The sequence below is a fragment of the Condylostylus longicornis genome, unplaced genomic scaffold (assembly GCF_029603195.1).
Source record: "Condylostylus longicornis isolate FDR11 unplaced genomic scaffold, ASM2960319v2 ptg000152l, whole genome shotgun sequence".
NCBI classification, from domain to species: domain Eukaryota; kingdom Metazoa; phylum Arthropoda; class Insecta; order Diptera; family Dolichopodidae; genus Condylostylus; species Condylostylus longicornis.
Genome location: NW_026578120.1, coordinates 437,652 through 462,899, shown reverse-complemented (window position 1 = coordinate 462,899; position 25,248 = coordinate 437,652). Strand labels below are relative to the sequence as shown.

Here is a 25,248-nt window from a genome sequence, read left to right as displayed (position 1 = left end):
TATGAAGTACTTAGTTCGATATGAAGTAAACATTATTAAGAATCACTTGAACAAAACTGGTGGTGTGATGACTCCTGTCGGAGGAAGAGATCACAAATGTGAGTTGCTTGGTGGTGAAGAAATCATAATCTTTATGGATAGCAGGGCCGTGCTTAGGGCACTGGGTTTATGCCAATCCAACTTGCGTTTGGTGAGGTGCTCTGTAAGATTTTTCGGAGACTTTGTGCTTGGTTCCGGGTCACTTTTATGTAGTAGACAATGATAAAACAATAATACAATGGTTATAAGTAGAACAATAATACAATGGTTATGGTATCAGTTGTTTTAACCAAAGGGTTCTTTTAATCAAAGGGTTTTGACCTTATATCAAAGGCATTATAATTACATATTACTATATTTTATATATAATTAAATATTTTATACATATATAATTTTTAATGAGTTTGCTTGAAAACAAAAACGTTTTGTCGGGGGTGTCTGGTTGCTCCGATTGCCTCGCTGGGTCTTTTTCTAGTGTGCCAGTTTCTGACTAGGCCACTGTTTTGCCATTGCCTTCAGTGCCTACTCTGGCTGTAGTTGCTTCCGCCTCGCGGCATCGAATGAGTCCTATTCGTGATTTTGTTGATCTGTCTGTCCGATCTCTTAACACAGGCGTGTCTTCTGGGAGGATTGAAGGTTTCCCAGAGGCTATTGCTTTTCCGCTGGCTAGCACGTCGTCACGCATTTCTTGAGGTTTGGTCTCCTTGCTACGTCTCTTGTCGTTATCGGAGGACATTGTCAACCATATCGCTGTTGGGATGGGTTTAAAGGATGACTGTATAGAGATTTCGAGGATCCCTTTTTAAGATTTTTGTACCGGGGGAAATTTTTATATGACTATGCATCCGGATAGCTGGACTGCTGCATGTTTAGTTAAAGAGCTTGAGCAGAGAAGTGGTAAACGTGGGCCCAACAGTAACAATAATAATGGTTATTCTCGTGCTCGCTCCTTGAGTGAAAAAAACCAAGCCAGTTCTTCATTTTCTGTCAAAATGTGAGGAGTTTCCGAACGAAGACAACATATAAATGTTGAACCTTCGAGATCTTGTGTGTTAGAATCGCTCTGGGACGCTGCAACATTTATATTTTAGGTTGTTATTGTTCTCCAAGTTTGAATTGGTTCTGGCATTATAAAAGTATTTGGGTGGCAACTTGATTTTCCTCTCCGTTTCTCTTGGCTCTGGAGTCTCATCTAGTAGTTTATCTTTCTGTGGTTCTTACGTGGTTGATATGGGTGGGTTGTTTGGTGGGAAATTGAAATTTGAGTTCCGTAGGACAGATTTTGATTTGTTTTTGTAGAACTGCAGCTGAAAGGGTATTTTCTTCTCTTAATTTGATTAAATTTTATCGACTTTAATACTGTTTTTTCTGCTAGTGGTGAAGTTCACGGCTGGGTCAATAACTTTTATGCCCATTTGCACTATTGTGTTGTTGTACAACTCCTCTTAGGGTGAATAGGTGTTTGTGATCGTCGTCTCCGTGGTATAACTCAGAGCTGCCAAGGAATGCCAGGCATGATAGATCTACTCTCGCGTTGTCTTTGTTGATATATATGATCGATTATAGGTGCTTTCTAAATTCCTTTATGTGTGTCATCTTCATCGGGTTAGGAAACAAATTTTTGTTGATTCTAGAAAATTTTTTGAATTTGTTAAAAGTAAGCGTGGTTCTGTTGCCTATCTGTCATCATTCCAATTTCTTGGTCGAATTTCAAGTGACCCTGACATTATATCGAACTTTTTTGCCTCTCTTTTGTTTGGCGCTTTTGTGGCTAGTGGAGACTTTTCAGTTGATGAATCTTATTTTGAGTCGATGTTAGGGGAATTATTGAGCTCTAAAAATTTTGATATAGGTGGGAGTGTTTTTGGTGAGGCTATCGTATTGCAATATTTGTTATATTTTGACGATATTTGCTCTTCAAGACCTGATGGGGTTCCTGTCTGCTATTGTTTTGCAGAATTGTGCTTCGGGTCATCCTGGTCAACTTGGTTTTCTTTAAAATTTGTCGCTTCGTAATGGAGTATTTCCAGACATTTGGTAAAGTTCTTTTCTTAATGCGGTCCATCATAATTAAAGGCATAAGGTTACGATTTAATAACAGGTGAAGTTATAAAAAGACTACCAGAGATTGTACAAATGAATTCTGTTATACATAATGAATGCAATCATTGATCTTAAATATATACCGAGACAATGGCCGAAGTTATTATGATCATCTAGCCGGATAAACAGCCGAATAACAAAACATTGTACAGACTGATTTCTTTATTACCAATTATGTTAAAAATCTTCGAACGGCTTATTATACGTAAACTAACCAATCATTGAGTAGAAAAATTTGATACCCGATCATCAATTTGGTTTTAGGGCATAACACGCAACAGTAGAACAGGTTCATCGAATCGTTAACATAACTGAAGAATCGCTTAAAAAGAAGAAGATTTGCGCCTATTATTTCTAGATGTCGCATAAGGGACTCTTAAAAACTAAACAGAGATCTTCCGAATGATTATTGTGAACTATTAGCGTCATACCTATCAGAGACATCGTTTCGGGTCAAACATGAGGGTTAATATTCATTCCTGAAAGCTATAAGAACTGCTACAAACCTATTATTCACAAACGACATACCAATGGGCAAAAATTACACTTTGGCTACATTTCTGACGATACGGCGATGTTTACAGGTGGTACGGTTGAAGAGACTCCAGAGAAACTACAAAGTGCTACTAACAAAATTTTTAAATGGACACAACTATGGAGAATTAAATTAAATGAAGAGAAGTCTACTCACACCAATTTCAGCAACAAGAAAGTAGTTCCAATGAGAATTGAAATTAATTTAACCCAGGTACGGCAAAATATCTAGGCATGACGTTGGATGCTAAATTAAAATAGAAAGTCCATGCCAAGAAGAAAAAATCTGATGTGGTCAGCACATAACCGACCGCATTGTGTATTGTCTAGTTAAATGAAAGTGTTACAGAATATTATAAAAATGTCTGTTAAATACTTCTTTCCAATTTTTAGGACATTAGTAAGCTTATAGTTAACATACTTAGAAAAATGTAAATTTGGCTCTTAGTAGAGCTTCGCTTTGTGCTACCCGAATTCCCTGAAATGCTCGCCAGTTAGTTTCGGTAACAACCAGAACTCAAATATCAAATTTCAAGAAATTCCATCAATTTGTTCTGTGGATATGGTGAAAAATGTAAAATCGGCCCGCAAATCAGTTCTCGAGCCCTGATCTTTCCAAAAAAGTTATATGTTCATTGCTTTAATATGAGGAATTCATATATCAAATTTCAATGAAATCGGTTGATTATTTCTCTTTATATACACAAAAGTGTATGTTTGGCCCGTAGTAAACGTCTAGTTGCCGATGTCTGATCTTTCCAAAAAATTTACATGTTCATTGCTTTAATACGGGGAATTCATATATTAAATTTCAATGAAATCGGTTGATTATTTCTCTTTATATACACAAAAATGTATATTTGGCCTGTAGTAAACGCCCAGTTGCTGATGCCTGGTTTCTTCCAAAAGTTAGGAATTTTTGCGTTTGATCGAGCAAAGCTTATATATGAAATTTCAAGTAAATCGGTTGAATACTTTCTTCAAAATGGTGAAAAATGTAAAATCGGCCGGCAAATCCGTCTTCGAGCCCTGATATTTCCAAAAAATTTATATGTTCATTGTTTTAATACGAGGAGTTCATATATTAAATTTCAATGAAATCGGTTGATTATTTCTCTTTATATACACAAAAATGTATATTTGGCCCTTAGTAAACGTCTAGTTGCCGATGCCTGATTTCTTCCAAAACATACGAATTTTTGCGGACGGTCGAGCTGAGCTTATATATAAAAATTCAAGTAAATCGGTTGAATACTTTCTTCAAAATGTTGAAAAATGTAAAACAGGCCCGCTAAAAAGTGCAGTTCACGAGGCCTGATATATACCAAAAGTTGATCGATCCGTGCCATTGGTGGAAACAAACTTACATATAAAATTTCATCAAAATCGGTTCAGCCGCACTTGAGATACACGCGTGCACACACAGACCGACAGACCGACAGACGGACAGACCGACAGACCGACAGGTTGCTAAAAATAGTTTATTTACACTTCCCTACTATGGAGAAGTATGTTTCCACCGCAAACTCGATATGCAAAATTTGTTGCCATCACATAACCTACCTATTGTTTACACAATACGATCGGTAAAAAGTAGAGATGAAATTAAAAATACAAAAACTTCAATGTTTAATTGGTTTGCATTCCAACGTCAACAATAAATTGCTGATTTACAATTAAATTATCAAGCTAATATGGACATATGGATTGTAACTGTCGGGTTGTACTAAAAAAACAAATTATTTTGCAATACAAGTACATATATTTCTGCAATGCAAATACATATTATTCTGCAATACAGTATATTTTAAGTTTACTTTTTTTTTCTTCAAAAACGCACCCGTAATTTACATATAGATATCTCAGGTTCATAATTTTATTGTGAACCTGATTTACATAAAGGTCATTTACATAAAGGTCTCAGGTATGAACGTTGAAAAATACCAGTTATCAGATGACCTTTTTTTTTATTGATAACTTTTTTTTGTTCTTATTTAAAATTAAATTAAAAAAGCTGTACTCTTACAAATTAATATCAGCGAGTTTCCGCCCTTAAATGTTTTTTTTTTTTGAAAACCCTATTTGCAAAAGTTTAATGGAATAAAACAACATTTTCTTATTGAATTTTGTCTTAAAAATATATTGATAAGAAATTTCATGTAGAAGTTTTGCTTACTGATACATTTTGATCTTTATACGCAAATTTTTGAGATTTACATGCAATATTTGTACTAGCAAAAGTAAACAAAAATTACCCCTACTTGAGTAGGTGAATATATATAATATAAAATAGGATGGTTTTGGAAGAGTTATACAAAATGGGAATAAAATAAAGAATTAGAAAAGCAAATTCAAGGTACTGCGTGGTGGGTAGTGGGGTAGTCTGATAACCAGAAGGTTATTAAATCGATGCTTCCTGGATATTGTATTTTTTTTTTTGATTATTTTAAATTTTTTTTTTATTTTATTTTGTTTATATCTTTTGTTTTACTTTTTTTTAATATATAACAGATAAATATTATTATAAAGTTAGGTATTTTAAATATTGTTATAATAGTTTGTAAAAATTCGTAAAAATTTTAAGTACATAAGCATGTATGTATATTTTTGTTAAAGCATCCTAACGAATTTTTGCTAAGCTTCCTATATGAATTGAATATTATTCAAAACTGTGGTTGGGCATATACAAATAAATTTTATTAAAATTATTAAATCATTGTGGAAAACATACAGAAATAAATTTTTCAAATAAAGAAAAATTTTCGGTATTAACAAAATAATAATTTTGTTCAAATATATGTATGTACATATTATGTAAGTATGTATTGAAATTTAGGGTTTTAGAGTTTTTCGCTCGAAAAATAAGGAATGAAAAATTAAGTACATATGTACATGAGTTTTGTAAATATATTTTTTTAAAGCTTGCTGACGAAACATAATATTCAAAACAATAGCAAATAAAGCATTAATATTCAGATGCAACAAAACATCTGATGTCTTTGATAGAAGCTGACATTTATTTACGTTAAGCTTATTCTAAAGAGTTCCAGTGTCAGATGTTTCTGGCATCCTAGAGACAAAATCCTAGCTAATGTCTTTTGTCTCATGTCTCTAGCCGTTCTAAGCTTCCCGTCTTTTTCAAACCTATATGTATAATATTTATTACTTTTACTCTTATTGTGAGCCATTTATTTTTCCTAATCAGCATGGTTTTCAGAAGGGAAGTCTGTCGTAACTAACTTGGTTGAGTTTGTTCGTGAAACTATAGGGTTTCTTGAGTTAGGTGGTCACGCCGATTTAATTTTTACTGATATTGGTAAGGCATTTGACAGGATCCCATATGATGTTATTCTTTCGAAACTGAGGAGCATGGGTTCTTCTTCTCATAGTTTGTCGTGGGTTAGAACATATTTGTCTGAAAGAGTACTGTTTCGTTCCTGTCTATCGGATGCTTTTTTGGGTTCCCGAAAATAGTCATCTATGGGTCCTATTTCTTTATTGTGTACTAATGATTCTCTTTTATGTGTCCTCTTTTCTAGGGTTAGTAGTTTTGCTGTCGACACGAAGATTTGTGGACGGGTGCATTTTGTAAATAATTGTATTGATCTTAAATAAATCTTAATTGTAAATGATCTTAATAGGTTCGCATTATGGTGTAACAGGAATGGTTTGAAACTCAATATAGGCAAGTGTCGCGTATTAAGTTCTTCTATAAGGCCTTATTCTGCGGGGATAAGGTTTCATTGCAGGCTTGATAGGTAAATTTTAAAGAGGGTTGATCAAATTTACGATCCAGGCGTTACGTTGGATTGTAGGCTCGATTTGAAGACCTATTTCAATTTAATGGTTAATAGAGCGAATTCTACTCTTAGTATTTCCATGAGATGGTGCAGGAAATTTAATGATCCTTTTGTGGCGAAAGATCCTTATGTTGATTTCGTGAGTCCAGTTTCAGTGTACGCATGTCAGGCTTGGTCCTCTCTTCTTAATGTTGATATAGATCGTATAGAGGCTGTGCAGAGACGTTTCTTTCGTTTTGCTCTTCGTGGCATAGTTTGGTCGGATCCGTTTACGCTGTCCCTTATGAGAATAGGCTCAAGCTTTTGGACTTAAGGTCGCTCCATTGTCGTTGGTTAGTTTCCAATATAGTTTTTATTCATCAACTTGTGGTGGTAAACGTGTTTTATTGGGTCTAATTTCAATGTGCGGCGTCATAGTACGGACTATGAAATGCATGAACCGGTGTCGCGTATTTGCGAGAAATTAACTTGTATTCGTCTGTTTTTTATACGAACGTAAGAAAGATGGTGCTTAAAACCAGACTTTACGGTATCATTGTATTTAATTTATTCACAATTCATGTGACGCTTCCAATTGACTCGTCGTGCAGTAGTGCAGTGGTTGAAATGGGATACTCAAAGTGGCGGGATGGTAAAAAAAAAAATAAAAAAAGTATTATTTTAGTTATTTTTTAAAAAAATAACTAAACAAAATTTACCAAACTTTGGAAGTAAACTAACGAGAATATTTATATTCAAAATTAAATCAACTAAAAATTGAATCAAAAACTGTGCAAATTGTTACCAAAGAAATGCATAAACTACTATGCAGTAACGAAAATTTAATTAATAGAAAAAAATTATACGTTACTATTTGAAATTGGTCTTATTTAAAATTAAATATATTTAATTAAAAGTACTGGGATGGCATCCCACTCCATCCCGCCTCACTTCTAGCACTGCAGTAGTGGTATTCGTTTGAATTTGGCTGTTTATCTCTTAATTTATCTATTATTCGTAAATTATTACTACTAATATTATCTTTTTATCCCTGTTTCCTTTCCCTTTCCATCTATAAATGTTTACGATTTTAGTTATAGTTACTGACTGCCACGTTTTTTGGCTAAGCGATGTTTATTTTGCTATATTAGATGCATGTACTAAGCAATCGTCTGATATAAAAAAAAAGTCAGCAATTATTCATAATGCATATGAAATAAAGTTATACTTAAAGATGAGGACAGATTATTTTTTTTGTAATACTCATGAACTTAAGCAGTCAAAAAAGTTTTGCAGAATTTTTTTCAGAAAATACTATTAAAAAAAATATATATCTACATACTAGGCGTAATAGATTCTATGCATTATTTGCCTATCAATGTTATAATAGACTATTAACATTCAATTCGTTTACGGCCGAGGCTGCGAATTGCAATTTTTTAGTATTTGAAATAAGTAAATACAAGGTGGTCTAGTCCAAATTTTAACGCTCTCGGAAGTGGATTCGATTGAGCTTTTTCAGGAAAAATTCGTATGGGTGAGGGGGGGAGGAACTCGGACGCCTAGGGGCTGACGAACATACACTATAATTTCAAAGCATTTGAAGTTAGGGCAAAGTTATGTTCGGAAGCTTTTTTGTCAATTAAATAATTTATAAGTTTGCTTGCGAAACGGTCCGCGCGCCGTGAAATTTTTGTATAGCAAAGTAGTCGATTAAACGTATCGACAAAAAAAAAATAGCGGACTTTTTTCAAACAACAAATTAGCATTTTCAGTTTTTCAATTAAAATTTTTGTTTTTTGGCAGCTATTACTTGACATATTAAGTATTGTAGCTTGATTTTAATATTAATGTATTCTTGACGAGCTTCATACTAATGTTCATACTGTTCATGAACATTATATAGGTTTTAAAGCAAAACGACAAGGCGTGCAAAGTTGAAAAATTTTTATATTTTGTGACGAAAATTCAAGATCAACTACAATGACTGTTGCTGGGCTGGTATATAGCAGTGTTTGAAATTTTTCGTTAAATGAGATTTCATTCATAGTTTTTTAAGTTTTTTTAAAACGTCTCATAAAGAAAAATACTTTACCGTAAAAATATGGATTTCACCGGCAAAATAAAAAACAGAAAACACATCATATGACATAGCTTCTCATTTCAAGTGAACGTAAAGCTGTTTTTTTTTTTTAGAGTATATTTTAGTGGACAAAATCAATATTTTTACAATATAGTATTTCTCTTTATGAGACGTATTTAAAAAATGTAAATGGGATCTCATTTTATAAACTAAGAATTTCACAAGCTGATGAAAGCTGTAAGTTTATTAAAAAATAGGTATCTATATTTTTAAAATAATGAATATTGGATATTTAAGCTGTAAGCTGTATTGAAAAACTAAGTTTTAAGCTGAATAATAATTAAATAATAAGTGTTGAGTATGGCATCTCAGTAAATAGAACTTAGAACTTATGGATTTTATGTTTTGTTTTGTATTTTTTCTTTTTTTTTAAATAAAAAATATGAGTACTCAAAAATATTTATTTTTTTTTAAGAAATAAAAAAATAAATATATTGTTTGAAAATGTTTTTACTTAAAAAAAAAAAAACAGGAAACAAAAATTTTTAAATATTAATCTTTAAAAAATAAAAAAAAATTATTTTGTTTCGAACATAATATTATGTATATAATATACGTATTAGTAATAAAAAATTAAAACTTTTTTTAAATTGAAAATTTTAACTCAAAAAGTAAACAAAAAATTAAAAAAACCTTTCTAATAAACAAATATAAACCTTCACTGAAAAGAACCCAACAGAATAAAAAAAAACCTTTACTCACAAAGCTATTAAAATCTGTCACACAAATGAAAACCTTCAACTAAATAAAAAATTACAATCGCTTCACGATGTCTCATAAATGTCTCATAAAATATCGGATCATACTTTACTGATTGACTTTCTGATTCTCTGTCTTTTGGATTTTATAAAAAAAATTTTGCAATGGTATCACGCCAACTGAATGAAACAATAAAAAATCTCTCTTATAATTTCGTCTCAAAATAATAAATACTATTGAAAACAAAAAAAAGAATAAACTTTGGTAATTATACTATTTCAAAATAGAAGAAATTTTGCAATAGACGAAATGAGAAATAAGCAAATTCTTTTTCTCTTTTCACGAGATTTTTTTCTTCTTTTCAATTTTACTTCCCCTACTGTAACAACAATATCAAGTGAGAAAAATGATATATTTTTAACACGGAATACTATTTAAATGGTAAAAAGCTCTTAAAAAATAGAATAAAAAACAAACACTTCACTATTTTATTTGTGTATTAATCATAAGCAACAAAATGTGAGCGATCAATAATAAAATTTCAAACACTGGTATATAGATATAATTTTTATGGTTCGCGAATTGAATTTTCTATGGTTCGGCAACCTTATTTAATTTTAAATTTTCCTTCTTACTTTAAATTACTTTAAATTATGTTAGGTGATATATACATTCATCTCTTAATTTTGTCTCAATATATTTTTGAACATATTTGAATTTAGCGCAGTTCAAGCTACGAGCAAAGTATATATACTAAGAAATAGTTCGACTCTCCGTTTACATCACACTAATGCAATCACTCACCAATATTTGTGTACAAAAAATTCCCTTAGTTAAAGCAGTTAATTATAAGAATTTTTGACAGAGGAAAAGAGTACGCAATAAGAGTACCTGTTTTTTCAAAATGTATTTTTAAAAGCGGTAGTTATTTATTTTCTCGTATATAAAGTATAGGAAAAAATATTAAGAATTTAAAAGCGGGAGTTTCATTTCTCTAATTTATTCCACTACAAGGTGGCAGAAATGGTGTATTCGTATTATAAAAGCGAAGTGATTTGAAGACAAAATTTGACTATTAAAATAAAAAGATAAATAATGTTTACAAAAAAATTTTAAATTTGTAATTAGTAATTGTCATTATATTTATTGTAATATGAACTGTGAATTTTTTATTTTTCAATTTTGTTGTAAATATTTAAAACAAGTATTTCTTATGAATATACATACATTTACACGTATCGGTAATAGGCATTTTTTTATAAATTGCTTAATTTCTAGAAAAATGCCTATTATCTCGTCTACCTTGCGACTTCACGTGAAATCAGTTCAAAACTCAAGCTGCGTTCTAACTATGTTAGCTTAAAAGCTCAAAAACGACGTTTAGCTATCAAATCATTATTAATATTTCAAGTCAAGTAAGCGACTTGAGTGAAGCCTGGTTCAGGTCAGGTAACGTTTATATAGACAAAAATAAGGTTGAAGCAGCCACATAAATGGGGTACGTACATATTACTACATCATATTGTGTATCTAGTTTGAATAGGTATGTACTGTATAACAAAGTATGAAATTTTAAATTTATAACTATAACTATTACTTTCATACATTCAAATGTTTTTACCTAACTTTTATGAAATGAAAAATAAAATATGAAAAAAAATGTTGTTGTTATCAAAATAAAAAAACAAAATTCTTACCTAACTTAATTTAATTTTATTTTAGGTCCATGTTTTTGTACTCGTTTGTTTACAATATTTTGTTTCTTTCTTGCCTACACAACTCTTATTATTCTACATCTGTTCGACATTTATTTCTAAAGAAAAAGGGAATATGAAATGGAATAAGCAAACGAAAAATAACGGAATAGAACGAGTCGAACTGCTTCTTAATAGATATACTTTGGCTAGGAGCTTCTAGTACTTAATATTTAATAGCTTGTAATACGATATAAAATAAAATGTTAGCATAAAAGCGAAAAATATGCGCAAAATTCAATATTCAATATAAAGAAAATACTACGGCTGGCTGGTCACCGCTTAGTTTAACCGTCAACGACTTTTGTGAAAGGTTCTAATGGTGGAGTGAGGGTGATGTAATAATTGACAATTATAGAACTTCATAAAAATTAAAAATAGGAATGATTTTTTGAGTTTGAACATATTATTAAGGCCCTTAAGAATTTGAGATACAAAAAGATTTTTTTTGCTTTATCTCCTGTATCATAAATATTTTTTTAACGTTTAATGACTTTGAGAAACTGATAACGTTTAATGAAGCTTGGGAAACTCAGAAAAATTAAGAAAGTGAGTAAAATAATTCATAATCATCCGCTTAAACGAAATTATCGGGTTATTTAATAGTGTTTTGGGCATAATAATAAAATACGCAGAATGATTAACGTAACTTAGATTAAGCATAGTTAACTTATTTTTGTTTTTTTTTTAAGCAAAAAGCTTGTACGCACGATATTCTTGAAAATTTTGTAATTATATGGTAGTGAAATAAAGAAAAAAATTTCTTTCATTGTGAAAAAAAATATTACCCGTTAAATATTCCATAATTCTGAGTAATAAAACTTAAAATGTTTTGTTTTAAGCACATTTTGTTTAAGTTTTGTTTTTAATGTTTTGACTTTAGGTTTTCGTCTGATAGCCATTATTATTCCCGGGATTTTTACAACAACATGTCATATAAAATTAAAGGTCACTTTTTATGATATAATGCTCTACTTCCTATAACAATATGCTAGGTTAGTTAATTAAACATCAATTGAAAATTTTTTTCGAAAATTTTGATTTTGCTCTAAAATATCTCTAAAAATAAAAAAGGGTTCGGCCTTAATGATGCACCGTCAAAAAAAGAAAAGGATTTCATGTGCTTCAAAAGTTGGCGTTGCATGACCTGTTTTGTCCGATTTCAAAGTGAGAATTTAAAAATTAGACGGTTTTTAGAAATTCATAAACCGAGAGGGAAGGTCCAAAAAGCAAACCACACAAGGCGTGGATCTGCTTCGGGAATACTGTTGGGTGTCCTATATCCTGTATTTGTTCATATTTATATATTAATTTTAATAAATTAACAGTGATATTATATGCTTCCCAAATGTGGAGTAATTCAAATCATTTGCTATAATTGGGATTGAAAAAGATGGTGGTGATGCAACAATGTCAATATTACGTATCCGAAAAGCTTCCATACCATGTATGCGAATTATATATAAAACGTGTTTGAAATGCTTAGAAGAACTTACAATTAGTTTATATATAATCACTAAAGAAAAATCTATGTTATAGAATCAATGCCATTGATAGCCCATCGCATTTGCATTTTCCGAGTTGTCGCGCTATTTTACACACTTAAATATTTTCTGAATCCAAATTTATGGTATTACAAAATTATGAAATTTATGAATTATCGCCATGATGTATATTTTAATAACACTTTTATTTAAACAAATAAAAATATTATTAAAGCAAAATTAATTGTTCAAGCGAAAAAAATAATAGTAAAATAATACGTATTTTATTAAGATATTTTTATGTTATACATTTATACTGTGGTTATACTAAAAATAAAGTTGGGTCAAACCAATGGTTTGTATTATAGCACTTTTCCCTTTAACAAGTGAAAATTCTGCTTTTAAATATAGTCTATGTATACCTATTTTATATAAAATTATTTTCATTCATATACGAAACTATTTCTAGGATTGCATATATTTAGGATGAACGATTTGTGCAGTCTTTGAAATAAAGTAAAAATTAATATAAAGTGGGGTTAAAATAATGCTCGATTTTAAGGTTTAATTGTGTGAATTAAGAAAAATAATTATATATTTTTTAATGTCATGGAACTTACCGTTATCTCTTTGCGTTTATAGAAATTTGAAAAAGCTTGCGGTTTCGGAAATATAAGGTGTCAAAAATTCAAATTTTACAAATTTCAAGAGGCGATAACTTGAGAGGCAGTGGAGGAAAAAAATTTTCTTCTAAAGAAATAAACTAATTGTTAATGTCTAAAAGCCTCTAAAATTTCAAGCATCTACAGGCTGGGGTCTAGAAGAAAAACGACATCAAAAATTTGGAAAAAAGGGACTTTAGATAACGGAAAATTTGAAAGGCCATTTCGCTTTTCTAAAGTTTAACTATAGTATACCGCGCTAGGAGAAGCGAGCCACTGCCATTCTGCGTTTGCAAAATTTCAAAAATGCATATGGTTTTTTTGCAACAAATAGTTAAAAAAGCCCATTTTTTGGGTTTTGGGGGGTTATAACTTCTAGAGGGAGGGAGATAGGTAAAAATTTTGTTCTACGGAAATAAGTTTCTAGTAAAGATCTATATACGTATTAAATTTCAGTTTTCTATCTTCAAGGGTGTAGAAGTTTTGTAAACAAAAAAAATGTCCACGGACGGATGGACGGACAGAGTGAAACTAATAAGCACTTTTTTTCAAAAAATTTTTGGAAAAGTGCTAAAAACTTTTCATATTGGTATTTTCTTACAAAAATGTCATTTTTTTTCTTATTCCTCTTTTTCTTGTTCGTTATTACTAAATTTTTTTAAAAAGGAAGTGTAGCACCTTTTTAAATTTTTTTTTCAGTTTTTGTTTATTTTAAATTCATTGCGAAATTCAATACTCTAGTGTAGGTTTTAAGACTAATATTTTTGAATATTGACATTACTAAAGTTCTATATTTTGGCTTTTAAAGTACATTACTAAAAATCTGTATTTAGTTTTGAATACAGTGTAAAAATTAGTGTTTAGACGGTCTAAGAAGCTGTCTAAATAAAGAGGTTGTTGTGTAATGTCAAACAATGATTCACCTATTTTCTGCATAGTTTATGGAACGATATCATTATAAAAGTGTACCTACATAGGCTTTTATTACTTATGCGAATCAGACCTGCTGGTGAAGTAAGTACCACTGTAAGCTATATTTGAAAAGTACATTGCTGTTTCCATATTTAAATACACTAGATACAAATTAGGTTAATATTGTCATTCAGCACCTTTAATGAATACATTTTTTACAATACTATTCTTATATAAATTCTCGTAAATTTAAGCAAAAAACAAAGTTTTGCTGTTAAAAAATGTATGTATATATATATATATAAATAGCAAATTAATACAATGTAATTAAGCTTTCAATGTGTCGTTTTCTTATTTTTTTTCTTAGTTTTGGTACTACTTGGTGTGCACTAAAAATTTGTGTCGTAGTCCCAATATTTATAATAATATATCACGTTTCTAACATTATAGATATCATTTTTCTGTTTTTATTTATGTTTATATTTTGTCTTGTTTTTATTTAGAAAATAATTTTTTTTAACATTGTATGTACAACACAATGAAAAAAATTATTTTTATTTTGATTTGCACTTTCATTTTATGCATATTAAATGTTTGTAAAAATTTCCTTTTACAAAAAAAAATGTGAAGAGCATGATTTTTTGTTAAATACATTGATAAAAAATAATAAAACAGTCAAATTTTGTTTGATAAACAGATATTTAAATTATACATTCATTGAGAAAAATAAGCGTAAAAATGGCGAGATATCCTTCCAAAAGTAATTCAACATTTAAAACAGAATGGGACAATATTGTTGAGAATAGCTCAGATGCAATAAACGAAGCAACAGATGTAGGACAACAGGGTCTTAAAAGTGTTGTTGGATGGCTCAAGCAGGTCTAAAGAGAAAAAGAGAAATATTAATTATTCATACATAATTTCTTATTTTCCCGTTTTTGATTTTTTAATTGACGTTTTTTGATTTTTTTTATTATAAAATAATCTAAATCTAAATAAAAAAACTATGTACGTGAATATCAAAGGAAGAACATAAATAAAATTTGTCAAAAATATTTTTTAATGGATTTCGAAATGTTCTTACCTTCTGCTTAAGGTAATAGGTTCATAAAAATAAATTTATAATTCTTATAAATTTATTACAACATTTTGCAAAAAACATTAGACATTTTTATTTTAGTCTTAGGAACAATATTTCACAAATATTTAGTTCTTACAAACATGGCTTATTAAAAAATTGAAATAAAAAATAAATTAATTAAAAATAAAATGGTTCCAATTCACAAAATTTACAATATTAGTTTAGAAAGAAAGAAAAATTAAATAAACGGCCGCCATCAAAATATAAATAAGTAATCAAGTATATTTTTGTTTTTGTGGCATAAACTAGTCATTCTACTATAACACGTTTGTGTTTTCTCTTTAACTTTAAGATAATAAGAAATAAGAAACTCTTAATAAGAAACTTTAAAAAATCAAATTTTTTTTACACAAAGATATTATGCCGCATAAAACTTTCATTAAAAAGGATATTTTTAGAAATGAAATTTTGCAGTTTTTCGTTTTTGAGTTTGGAGAAAAATTTTTTTTAGAAAATATGAATTCACTTTGTTTTATGATAGCTGTTTTGGAAGAACTTCAATCCAAAAAAAAAAATTTAAAACTTGAAAATTTATAACAACCACTCTCTTTAAATTGCTTGTATTTCTTTTCTAGACTATTGAGGGTTGTTTTTACTACGAACGTAATTTATGATTACGAATATTCGTAATAGAGTTTTAGTAATTCGGAATTGAAAATATGAAATTCGTATTTTTCCGAATTTTGGAGCTAGAAACTAGAGCTGGAGATATTTAAAAATACACATGTTATATACAAATATACATTAGCAACAAAGTATAGAAATTCTTAAAAATTTTTATTTGCTTCATTACATGAAAACACTACATAAAAAGTTTTTCACTATATTTTTTTTTTGAAAACCATGGAACGAGTCCAAATTGAATACAGATTTACGTCTGTTATATTTTATTTATGGGGTAACTTTATATATGGATGAGCTCTTTATAATCCTGACCAAAGTTACGCATTTTTCATTGATCTTTGAAAAAAGATAATATATTACACAAAGAACGACAGTAACGTTGTGCTTAATATAAAGTTAACAGCTTAAGATTTTTAATTGTTTAGATATTATGAAGTTATATTTTAATTTAATTTAAAGGTGAAGTCATATATTTAAAATTTAGAAGTTAGTTAACGTTCCCTAGACGTTAAAGTTGCGAGGACACGAAAAAAGTAAGGAAAAATGTTTTTTTTTTTTGTATTCTAAAAATAAGAGTAAAATCTTCAGTCTTTTCACGATAGGATAAGGATATTTCTAAAATTGTCGTATTATATTCTACAATATTTTATATCAATTATCATGTCACTAATTAGTGTTACACATACATAATACCAAAGTTCAGATTTGTCAAATTAAATAAATATATATTAAAATTATCTATTTTTTTAGTATTAAAAAAAGTTTTATTTCTTTTTTTAACCATATATTATTACATATACTGTAATATATATACAATTTGTTAGATGAAATAATTAATGTATTTATTGCATATCGAGTATGAGTAGTAGGTCTAAGAAAACATATGTAAGTATGTATATGATTTGAAGAAATCCTTAAGACGTTTTATTTAAATAGTTTTTAAAATAAATCAATGTGGGTCAAACTAATAGTTTGTATAGAAGCAATTTTCCCTTGAACAAGTGAAAATACTCTTTTTGATAACCACAGTCTACTTACATATTTTTCTTTTAAACATTAGAGTAATAAACAAAAATTAATTAGTAATAAACAAAAATTAATTTTCCTTCGTTAACATAGCTACATATTCTAAGTTTCCAAAATTTTTAGCTAACGCTTTTGAGCTGTAAATGTTTATTCCGTTTTTGGATGTTACAATTTATAATTCCATTAATGAATACCGAAAGGCACTAAAGTTGTACCTAAAGCAAAACAAAATTATAAAAATAATTCAATTGATACAAAATATATTCAAAATGGACACAACAATTTATATTGTTATATAAAATTTAAAAAAATTAAAAATATTAAAAATTATAAGTACATTATTTTTTTTAAAATTTAACTTTCGAAATAAATAAAATATAAGGAAAAATTACAAAAGTGTAATTTTTCATAATACTACAAGCAGGTCTGATCCAAGTGTTAAAGCTCTCGGGAAGTGATTTGTTGAAGTTTTTTAGTAAAAGATCGCATGGAAAGAAAATTTGCACGTCCGGGGGTAGTTTTCGAGGTTTAAAAAATTGAATTAAAAAAATTCTGTCCGATAAATATCCATTAGAACTGTGATGCTGTAGAAGCAAAGTTGTGTTTGCAAACTTCTTTGTCAATTGATAGAGCTACATAACCGTATGCCGATAAATGATGTCAGAAACACAAAATATTGAATTGAAAAACTGAAAATTTTTTAAAATCCCTAATTTATCTCAAAGAAGTTTTTTTTTTCTCGATGCGTTCAAGGAGGTGTCGAGAGTAAACACTAGTCGAGAATAAATTTTTATTAAACACTAGTCGTGTGCAAACATTACAAGTATTATGTCTGTAATTTTGAAATTATGTTCCATTCTGTAGGGTTTTCAAAATCACCTATTTGCAAAAGTTTAATAATTTAAAAATATATTTTTGTATTGATTTAAAATTTTTGCAAATAGCTGTGTGTGAGGAATATACTTTTCCTTTCTTAAAACACAACTATTTCAGGGATGATTGATTTCAGGGGGGGGGGGGGGGGGGGGGGAAGGTCCTGGTATACTTGTTTTGGAGCTACAGGCTGTTGAAAAAAAAAAGGTAACGGACTTTTCCTGCATATAAATAAATGCTTGTAACTTCGGAACCATACAACATAGAGTTATCATTAGGAGTTTGTTTTACAGGTAATTGATTGTTCTTTATTTTTGGTCTTGCAAATAATGTTAAAAATAAAAGCTTATATTGTTTGTTAGAAAAATTAAAAAATACTGTAAGTGTTTTATTTTATTGGCCAAAAATATTATAAATATTATAAAATGAATGTGTATCCTATTTATTTCCATTTTGTGCTATTTCATTCCCGGTTGAGGAACCGCAGCAGGCAGCTGTGACCAAACCATGACTGGGTTGATAGCCATATAACTTATAAACAAATATATAATGTCCAATAATAAGAATAAAAATGCGGTACGGATATCTGCCAAAGTGTTGGCAGAGGCCACGGCTGTCGGTGAGGGCTTGACTGAATGTTCAAGAAGTTAAGAGAAGTCGCCAGTCGAAAGAGAAGATCACTCAGCGAAATTTATGAACCTGTATGGCAATAGCTCAAGGGCTGCAAGGTCTCTCCTATAGGGGAAGTTAGAAGAAAAATCATAGAAGGTTATACAGAAAGAAGGTCTGAAGAAGATAACAAAAGTAAAACCTCTGAAGGTAATGTAAAGGCCCTTCGCATTAGGGACCAATGGTCGATTCGCGTATGAGCGACTTGGGGAACCTATGTAAGGAGCTGAAAGAAGAGATTCGCAAACCTAAACCAGAAAATTTAACATTATTGGGACAACAGAATGCGATTTCAAAAGGCACCGAGAACTAGGTGTGATCGAGTATGAAACAGATGAGGAAGAGTTGGCTAGAAAAGCCGATTGGATTCTTAAAACTAAAAGAAAGTCAAAGAAAAGAAAAGTTAAGAGTTTACCAGAAATGGAACCTGCACTAGAAATTAATAGCACCAGGGTGGAGCAATCTCCATCAAAAAAGAATGCTCAGCTTAAAAAACATAAACCTCCGCCGCTGAGAAATGTAACTAATCACACACAGTTAATAAGGATTTTCAAAGAAGAAAGTGTTAACGTGAAGGTAAAGCTGTACTTTAATGTATTTGGTTATAGATGCTATAGCGCAACTCGCCCTGGTTGCCATACAAGAGGAGGCAGTGCTATTTTAGCTGGGGAAGCCGTAAAACATGATGGGGTATCCAAATTAGAGACTGAGGAGGTTAAGGTTGAGTCTACCATTCATTACTTCAATGTTTGTTTAGTATATTGTCCATCGGGATAAAAAAGAATATTTTTAAGGATCTGATATGCGTGGGGGCAAACTGATTCTTACTTTTCTTTATTTTTGTTTTTGTTGTCTTTCAATGTTTCGGCCTACGAGTAGCTACGAGAGTTACCTTACTACATGACGTAGTAAGGTAAAAAATACTCTTTGGGCTGACCTGGTATTCGAGACATTCCGTTCGCGGCAGCCAGTATATGCACTGGTTCCCAAGTAGTTCATTAGGGACGGATTGTATAACACCACTAGATTGTGAGAGGGGGGGGGGCTTTCTCAGAATAGGTTTTACCCATTACTTCAAGACCTCCGAAATTTTGTTAGTTTCTGATGTCTCTCTCGACCTCTTCGACATGGTTGGACCTGTCAGGTATCGCAGTTGCAGTGCACGTCGACACAGCTCTCGAGTTCATTGGTCGTACTTAAACTGCCTCACCGCATCAAGGTGATATCCCGAAGAGGCAGAACGAAAGCTATACACGAAAATTATTTTCTTTGCAAACTGTTATAAAAAATAATGTTTCGCAATAATATTAAGACTTTAGAGCTTTTTCATAAAAAATTTTTTGAAAAGGTCCTTTTTGCTCGGAATTTTTTCGTAATTGGCAATGCAAATTTTTGTAATTTGGAGAAAGTGCCAAAAGTAAATGCAAATTACCCTCATAAGATATAGCACCATTTTGTAAAAATCGGTCACAAAGGATCTTGTGGGGAGTGAAGGAGGAAGGCGGGAGGACTTCTTGCTTTTTCTGGAACTCTACTCGCAAAACCCAATCCAATGCCTTTTGTACCATGCCTCTAGCTCTTCTAAAACTATCCGTACTTTTTTACACCTCCGAAGTAGCTATATATATATATATATATAATAAAATTATCGAAAAAATTTCAAGTTCTTAAAAGAAAAAAAAAATACAACTAGCTGCAATTTCATGTTATATGCATTTAGAGGTAAATATTCATGCACACATTGAAATTTTCTAACCAAATAAATTTAGCAAGGCAATATATTTCTTGAATGAATAATAATTCAAAATGCATATGAACAAAGTTGTATTTAAAAACGAGAATAGAGTACATTCAGTTCTTGCTTTTGTTCAGGAATTTAACTAACATAAAAAGTTTTGCAGAACTTTTCTCAGGAAAAAAAAGGAAACTCAGAAAAGAAAAGAAAACGTGCACCGTTTAAAATTTTCGAGAAATTTAGAGTTTAAAAAAAACAATTCAAAAAATAAAAATTCTGATTTTGACGAGCTTTATCTCGAAAACTATGGTTCAGATCAAATTGATTGTAAGATCAAAATTAAGGAAAATTATGAAAAACAAAATATATTTTGAAAAACTCTGATTAACTAAAAATTTAAAAAAAATTCAAAATTCTCACTTTGGACTTTTCTCAAAAAAATAATAATCTTCAGTTAATATAATTAATTGTAAGAATAACAAGAAAAAATAGAGTTGACCTTGTCAACTCTGTGATACCCGTATGAATTTGTTATCCTATGTGCGAATAAAGATGCCATAACTTACTATGGGACAGACTATGACTTTAATTGTTGCCTTATTACCATATTAATTTATGAAAAATTTCAGTAATGTGTTTTTTTTTCAAAATTCTGTGTGTGCCAAACTACTATTGAAGTTGTATGGCAGCTACCAGAAAGAGCCAAGAAATGTTAACGACTTTTATCAAGAACATCGGCCCTACTAATATATTTGCTTGTGTGAAATTTCAATAGCATAGCTTTTATAGTTTCTGAGATATAGCCAAATTGCTTTTGAAATTGTATTGCAGGTACCAGAAGGAGCCAAGTAATTTCAACGACTTTTATGAGACACATTGGCATTACTAATATATTCGTTTTTCTGAAATTTCAATACCACAGCTACCCGAACCGGTATCCCCATCATGTCCAATTTAAATAGGCTACAATAAATCATTTGTGAAAATTTGGTTAATTTAGCTCAATTAGTTTTTGAGTTATCGTTGGGGCGGACGGACGGACGGACGGACAGACAAAGCTAATTCAACTCAGAATTTGATGCTGATCAAAAACATACACTTGAGTCTATATCTATCACCGTTATTTCTTAGCGTTACAAACGGTAAGGCAAATTTAGTATACCCTTCGAACATACGTTCGTACGGGTATAAAAATAAATATGTATTAATTATTTTTAAAACAATAGTTACTCTATGTTGCACAACTCTCAAGTTAGCATTTATTTATATGAAAAAAATCTAAGACCAATGTGTTTTTAACAGCCTATAGCACGAAAAAGATTTTTAAACTTAAAAAACTATTTTTTTGAAATTAGGTTTTTATCTAAAATAATTTTAAAGCTGGCTAATTTAACAGATAACCGCTAAAAGTGCTTAAAATTATTTCAAAAGTAGGTTTATTTTTAATTATTAAACTTTAGTTTATTTATTTTGATTTGTTATATTCTCTTATATATTTTTGAAGCCGTTTTTATATACAGCTTTGGTCAACTAAATAGCACATGCATTTGTTTTTGAGACTTTTTGTTTCGTGATAAGTAAATAAAATATTACTGCTTTTGAATTTTAATAAAAAAAATTATTGCTTTATCAGTTTTAGTTATAAAAAAAAATTTCATTTCAAAAAATTTGAAAAATTAACGGTAAATTCTGTTCGCTTAAATGGCTGGCTAGACAAGTAAATAGCATATTAGTACATATGAAAAAATTTGAAATTCTATAGTTTTACCTTTTCAATATTTGGTACTGATACCTCAATTATTAATTATGACCTGCAATCTTCGAGGCATGCTTTCAATAAGCTTGTGTATTCTTTCACTTGAAATTGAATATACAGCATCCTTTACTTCGGACCACAAATCAAAATTTTGAAAATTTTGAGCTTGCAGTTTAACCTTCACCTCATTCCTTACATGCTCTGTTGAATTCAGATCCCTGCCCATTTCAAAACATTTATATTTTCCTCGGTAATGCAATTCTGAACCAAACGAGCAGTGTGCTTGCGAACTCAAAAGCATGTGGTTCCATATGATTTTTTTAAAATTTCTAAATATTGAAACCGATCCATTTGCCCATTTATATGGATTATAAGTCCCATCCTACGCCATGAAAATGCTTTAATATTTTTACCAAAATGCTTAACTGTTTTTTGTGTGTACTTGGGGTTAAATGCTTGGATTTTTCAGCGATGATGAAATGATCTAGCATCTGGTCCGAGCCTGTTGGTCTTTGTTTCATCACTTCGAAGGACATTTTTCCAAAAAAAAGTAGATTTAATAATATGATCTCTTGCAAACTTTAAACTATCCCTAATGTTTATTGTGAAGGGGAGCGGCTTTTTCTTACCAATGCGTCCAAATATTTCTGCTCCGTTTAAACGCCTTCGTACTGGTCTGGAAGAAATTTCAACACTAGTTCAGCAATAATTTCGTCCTGCTTCTCTTCTGGAACTCTTAAAAGGATTATTCTTGAACTTTCGAATGATTGATCTATCCATCAAAGTAATGGTCTTGTGTTCTGTACATATTCGACTTATGTTTCTATTTATCAAACTTGCATCATTTTCGACCAGATGAAGTGCATTGTAAACCATTGAAAAGATCGATTTCTGTATCTATTAATAATTTCACTGATTTCTTGTACGGTTTTACCATTATTATAAAGAGATCTTCTCTATTGATATTCTCTTTTCTATAGTGCAATGATATCTTCTACAAATTTTTTATTTTTTTTTATTTTGCATTACAATAATTTTATGCACTAATTTAACTTTCACATTTTTCGCATGTGATATTAGCACAAACTAAATAATAAAAGTCAATGTGCTATTTACTTTTCCAGGCAACCATTTAAGCGAACTGAATTTACCGTTAATTTTTCAAATTTTTCATATTTTTTTATTAAAATTTAAAAACAGTAATGTTTTATTTCTTTATCACAAAGAAAAAAAAATTCTCAAAAGCAAATGCATTTGATTTTTAGTTGATCAAAGCTGCAAATTTAGTGTTTCTAAGACATTTGAAATTTTGATAAAAATTTTTCTTTCGCAGGCATCAATAGAAGTGCGTGAAGCTGGGAAAAGGGCTGTTACACAATTGCAAAGTACAAATCCAGATTTATTAGATACATCAGATGTTAAAAACCTTTTTGATCATAACGAAACATTCGGATCTCCCAATAAATTACCCATTAGTACATTGGGGAAAACAAAATTTTTGAGCAATATGTCTGACATTAAACCGCTTACAATATTACATTACAATGATGTTTACAATATAGAAGAAATTTCGTCAAAGGAACCGGGTATGGTGTTGTTTTATACACATGTACATATATCAAAATTTAATTTTTCTTTTAAAGTGATTTTGTTTTCATTGTGTGCATTCTAGCTGATCCAAATGTAGCATTAATTGTTTTGCTTTGCGATATTCGCAGCATTGTTTGTTTAGTTTTCTAGTACCTAAATACATAATTTTTTGACTTTCCGAAAGGAAAGAAGTAACATATAACTGCTCATGTGAAGATTTTCACATAACCAAAATTTTCAAGATTGAAGTCACAAGTATTTAGCGTTTACCCTTGCTATTTATTTACCGACATTGTAAATGCAAGACGCACTCGAAATTAATACTTTTCAACTTAAATTTTGTATACAAACAGATCTTTACTAGAAATTTTATTTTCTAGGAGAAAATATTTAGAGTAAGTGAGGTGATCGTGGGCCACCTATTTCGTATTTGAAGTTTTCTCCTTTAATTTAAAATTTTTTTAAACCGCACAAGAGCCAAAATTAAAGAATATTTCATTTTTAAAAAATTTTTTTCAATGGTTGATAATTTTTCCGAAATATAATTCTTTTTTATTATTGGTATGAAAAGAAAACTTCCTTTTATTCGGAATAAAATACTTTTTTATTTTTCGCTAATATATTTCGTGCGCTACATACGCACTTTATCAAAGCTGATTTTCTTCTCAGAATTCTCAGAAGAACATTTTTTGCTCAGTTTTACCGGTTTTACCATGACGGTACACAAAACTACAAAAAACAAAAAAATTCACCTTTTGACCCAAATAATATGTAAGGCGGTACATGTATAATTTCTTGGATAACATGGTGGTGCATGTTAGCCGACTGGGTCACGATCACCATACTTACTATACTTATCTTTCCTCTTTCAAAAGCTATAGGCCTTGAAAGTTCCAAAAATATCATTTTTTGACTATTTATTGTGCCGAGAGACAAAACATTTGTAAATTCTGCAAGTGCAGAAAAAGTGTAGTGGACAGCTTCTTCTACTACGATAAATTGTAGTCAAACATTAAAATAACAAAATGCAGTTGTAAAAGTCCGTTCTTTTTGATATCGTTTTTCTTCTACTTACATAACTTATTTTGTTAGAAAAAATTTTTTCCCACCTTCGTCCCCTCCGAAACGACCGCATCGCGAAATTCTTAAAATTTTCAGCGTCCCATATCTCTGAAACTGCAAGCATTTTCAAATATTTATATAAAGCAAAAAGCTTACGGTAAAAGCTGGTCATCCAAAAATATGATTATTTATCTTAATTCACGCAATTATCTTTTGAATTTCATTTGTTCAAGGAAAAAGTGCTACTTTGCAAGCCATTGATTTGATCTAACTTTATGTATAAATGCTAACAATTATTTATGAAACAAATTCATCTTTAAGTTTTTCGTAAATCTGAAACTCGGGTTAAATACAGTAATATAGTGTTACCGAAAATATATGTAGAGAACATCTCTACGTATAAATATCATAAATTTTCGTTCAGAAATCTGTTTCTAAAAGACAAAAGCATCCAAAAATATGAAATTCCGTAATTTAACTAATACTAAAAATAAAAAAAATGTTTTTTAATCAAGTTATAGTCAACATGTTATTAGCTTAATAATGATATCACGAATTTAAATAAGACGACAAAATTTTTACAGAACATGAAATTGTATATTATTGCTTTTAAAATTAAAATTTCTTATTATGTACAAATTTCTTTGGAAAGATTTTAGTTCA

General features: G+C 30.0%; 1 protein-coding gene across 3 annotated transcripts in view; it reads left to right on the top strand.

The window, feature by feature from the left end:
* The window catches only part of LOC129615844 (snake venom 5'-nucleotidase), a 159,646-nt gene that overhangs the window by 50,382 nt on the left and 84,016 nt on the right, over positions 1-25,248 (top strand). Inside the window, exons 1-2 of one of the 3 annotated variants that reach the window (XM_055531226.1) lie at positions 14,827-14,988; positions 23,267-23,519. In XM_055531226.1, coding sequence (XP_055387201.1) covers positions 14,848-14,988; positions 23,267-23,519 — 394 coding nt within the window. In that variant the 5' untranslated portion in view covers positions 14,827-14,847. Of the gene's footprint in view, positions 1-14,826; positions 14,989-23,266; positions 23,520-25,248 lie in introns of those variants that run through there. The other 2 variants (XM_055531225.1, XM_055531228.1) reach the window with 2 other exon arrangements.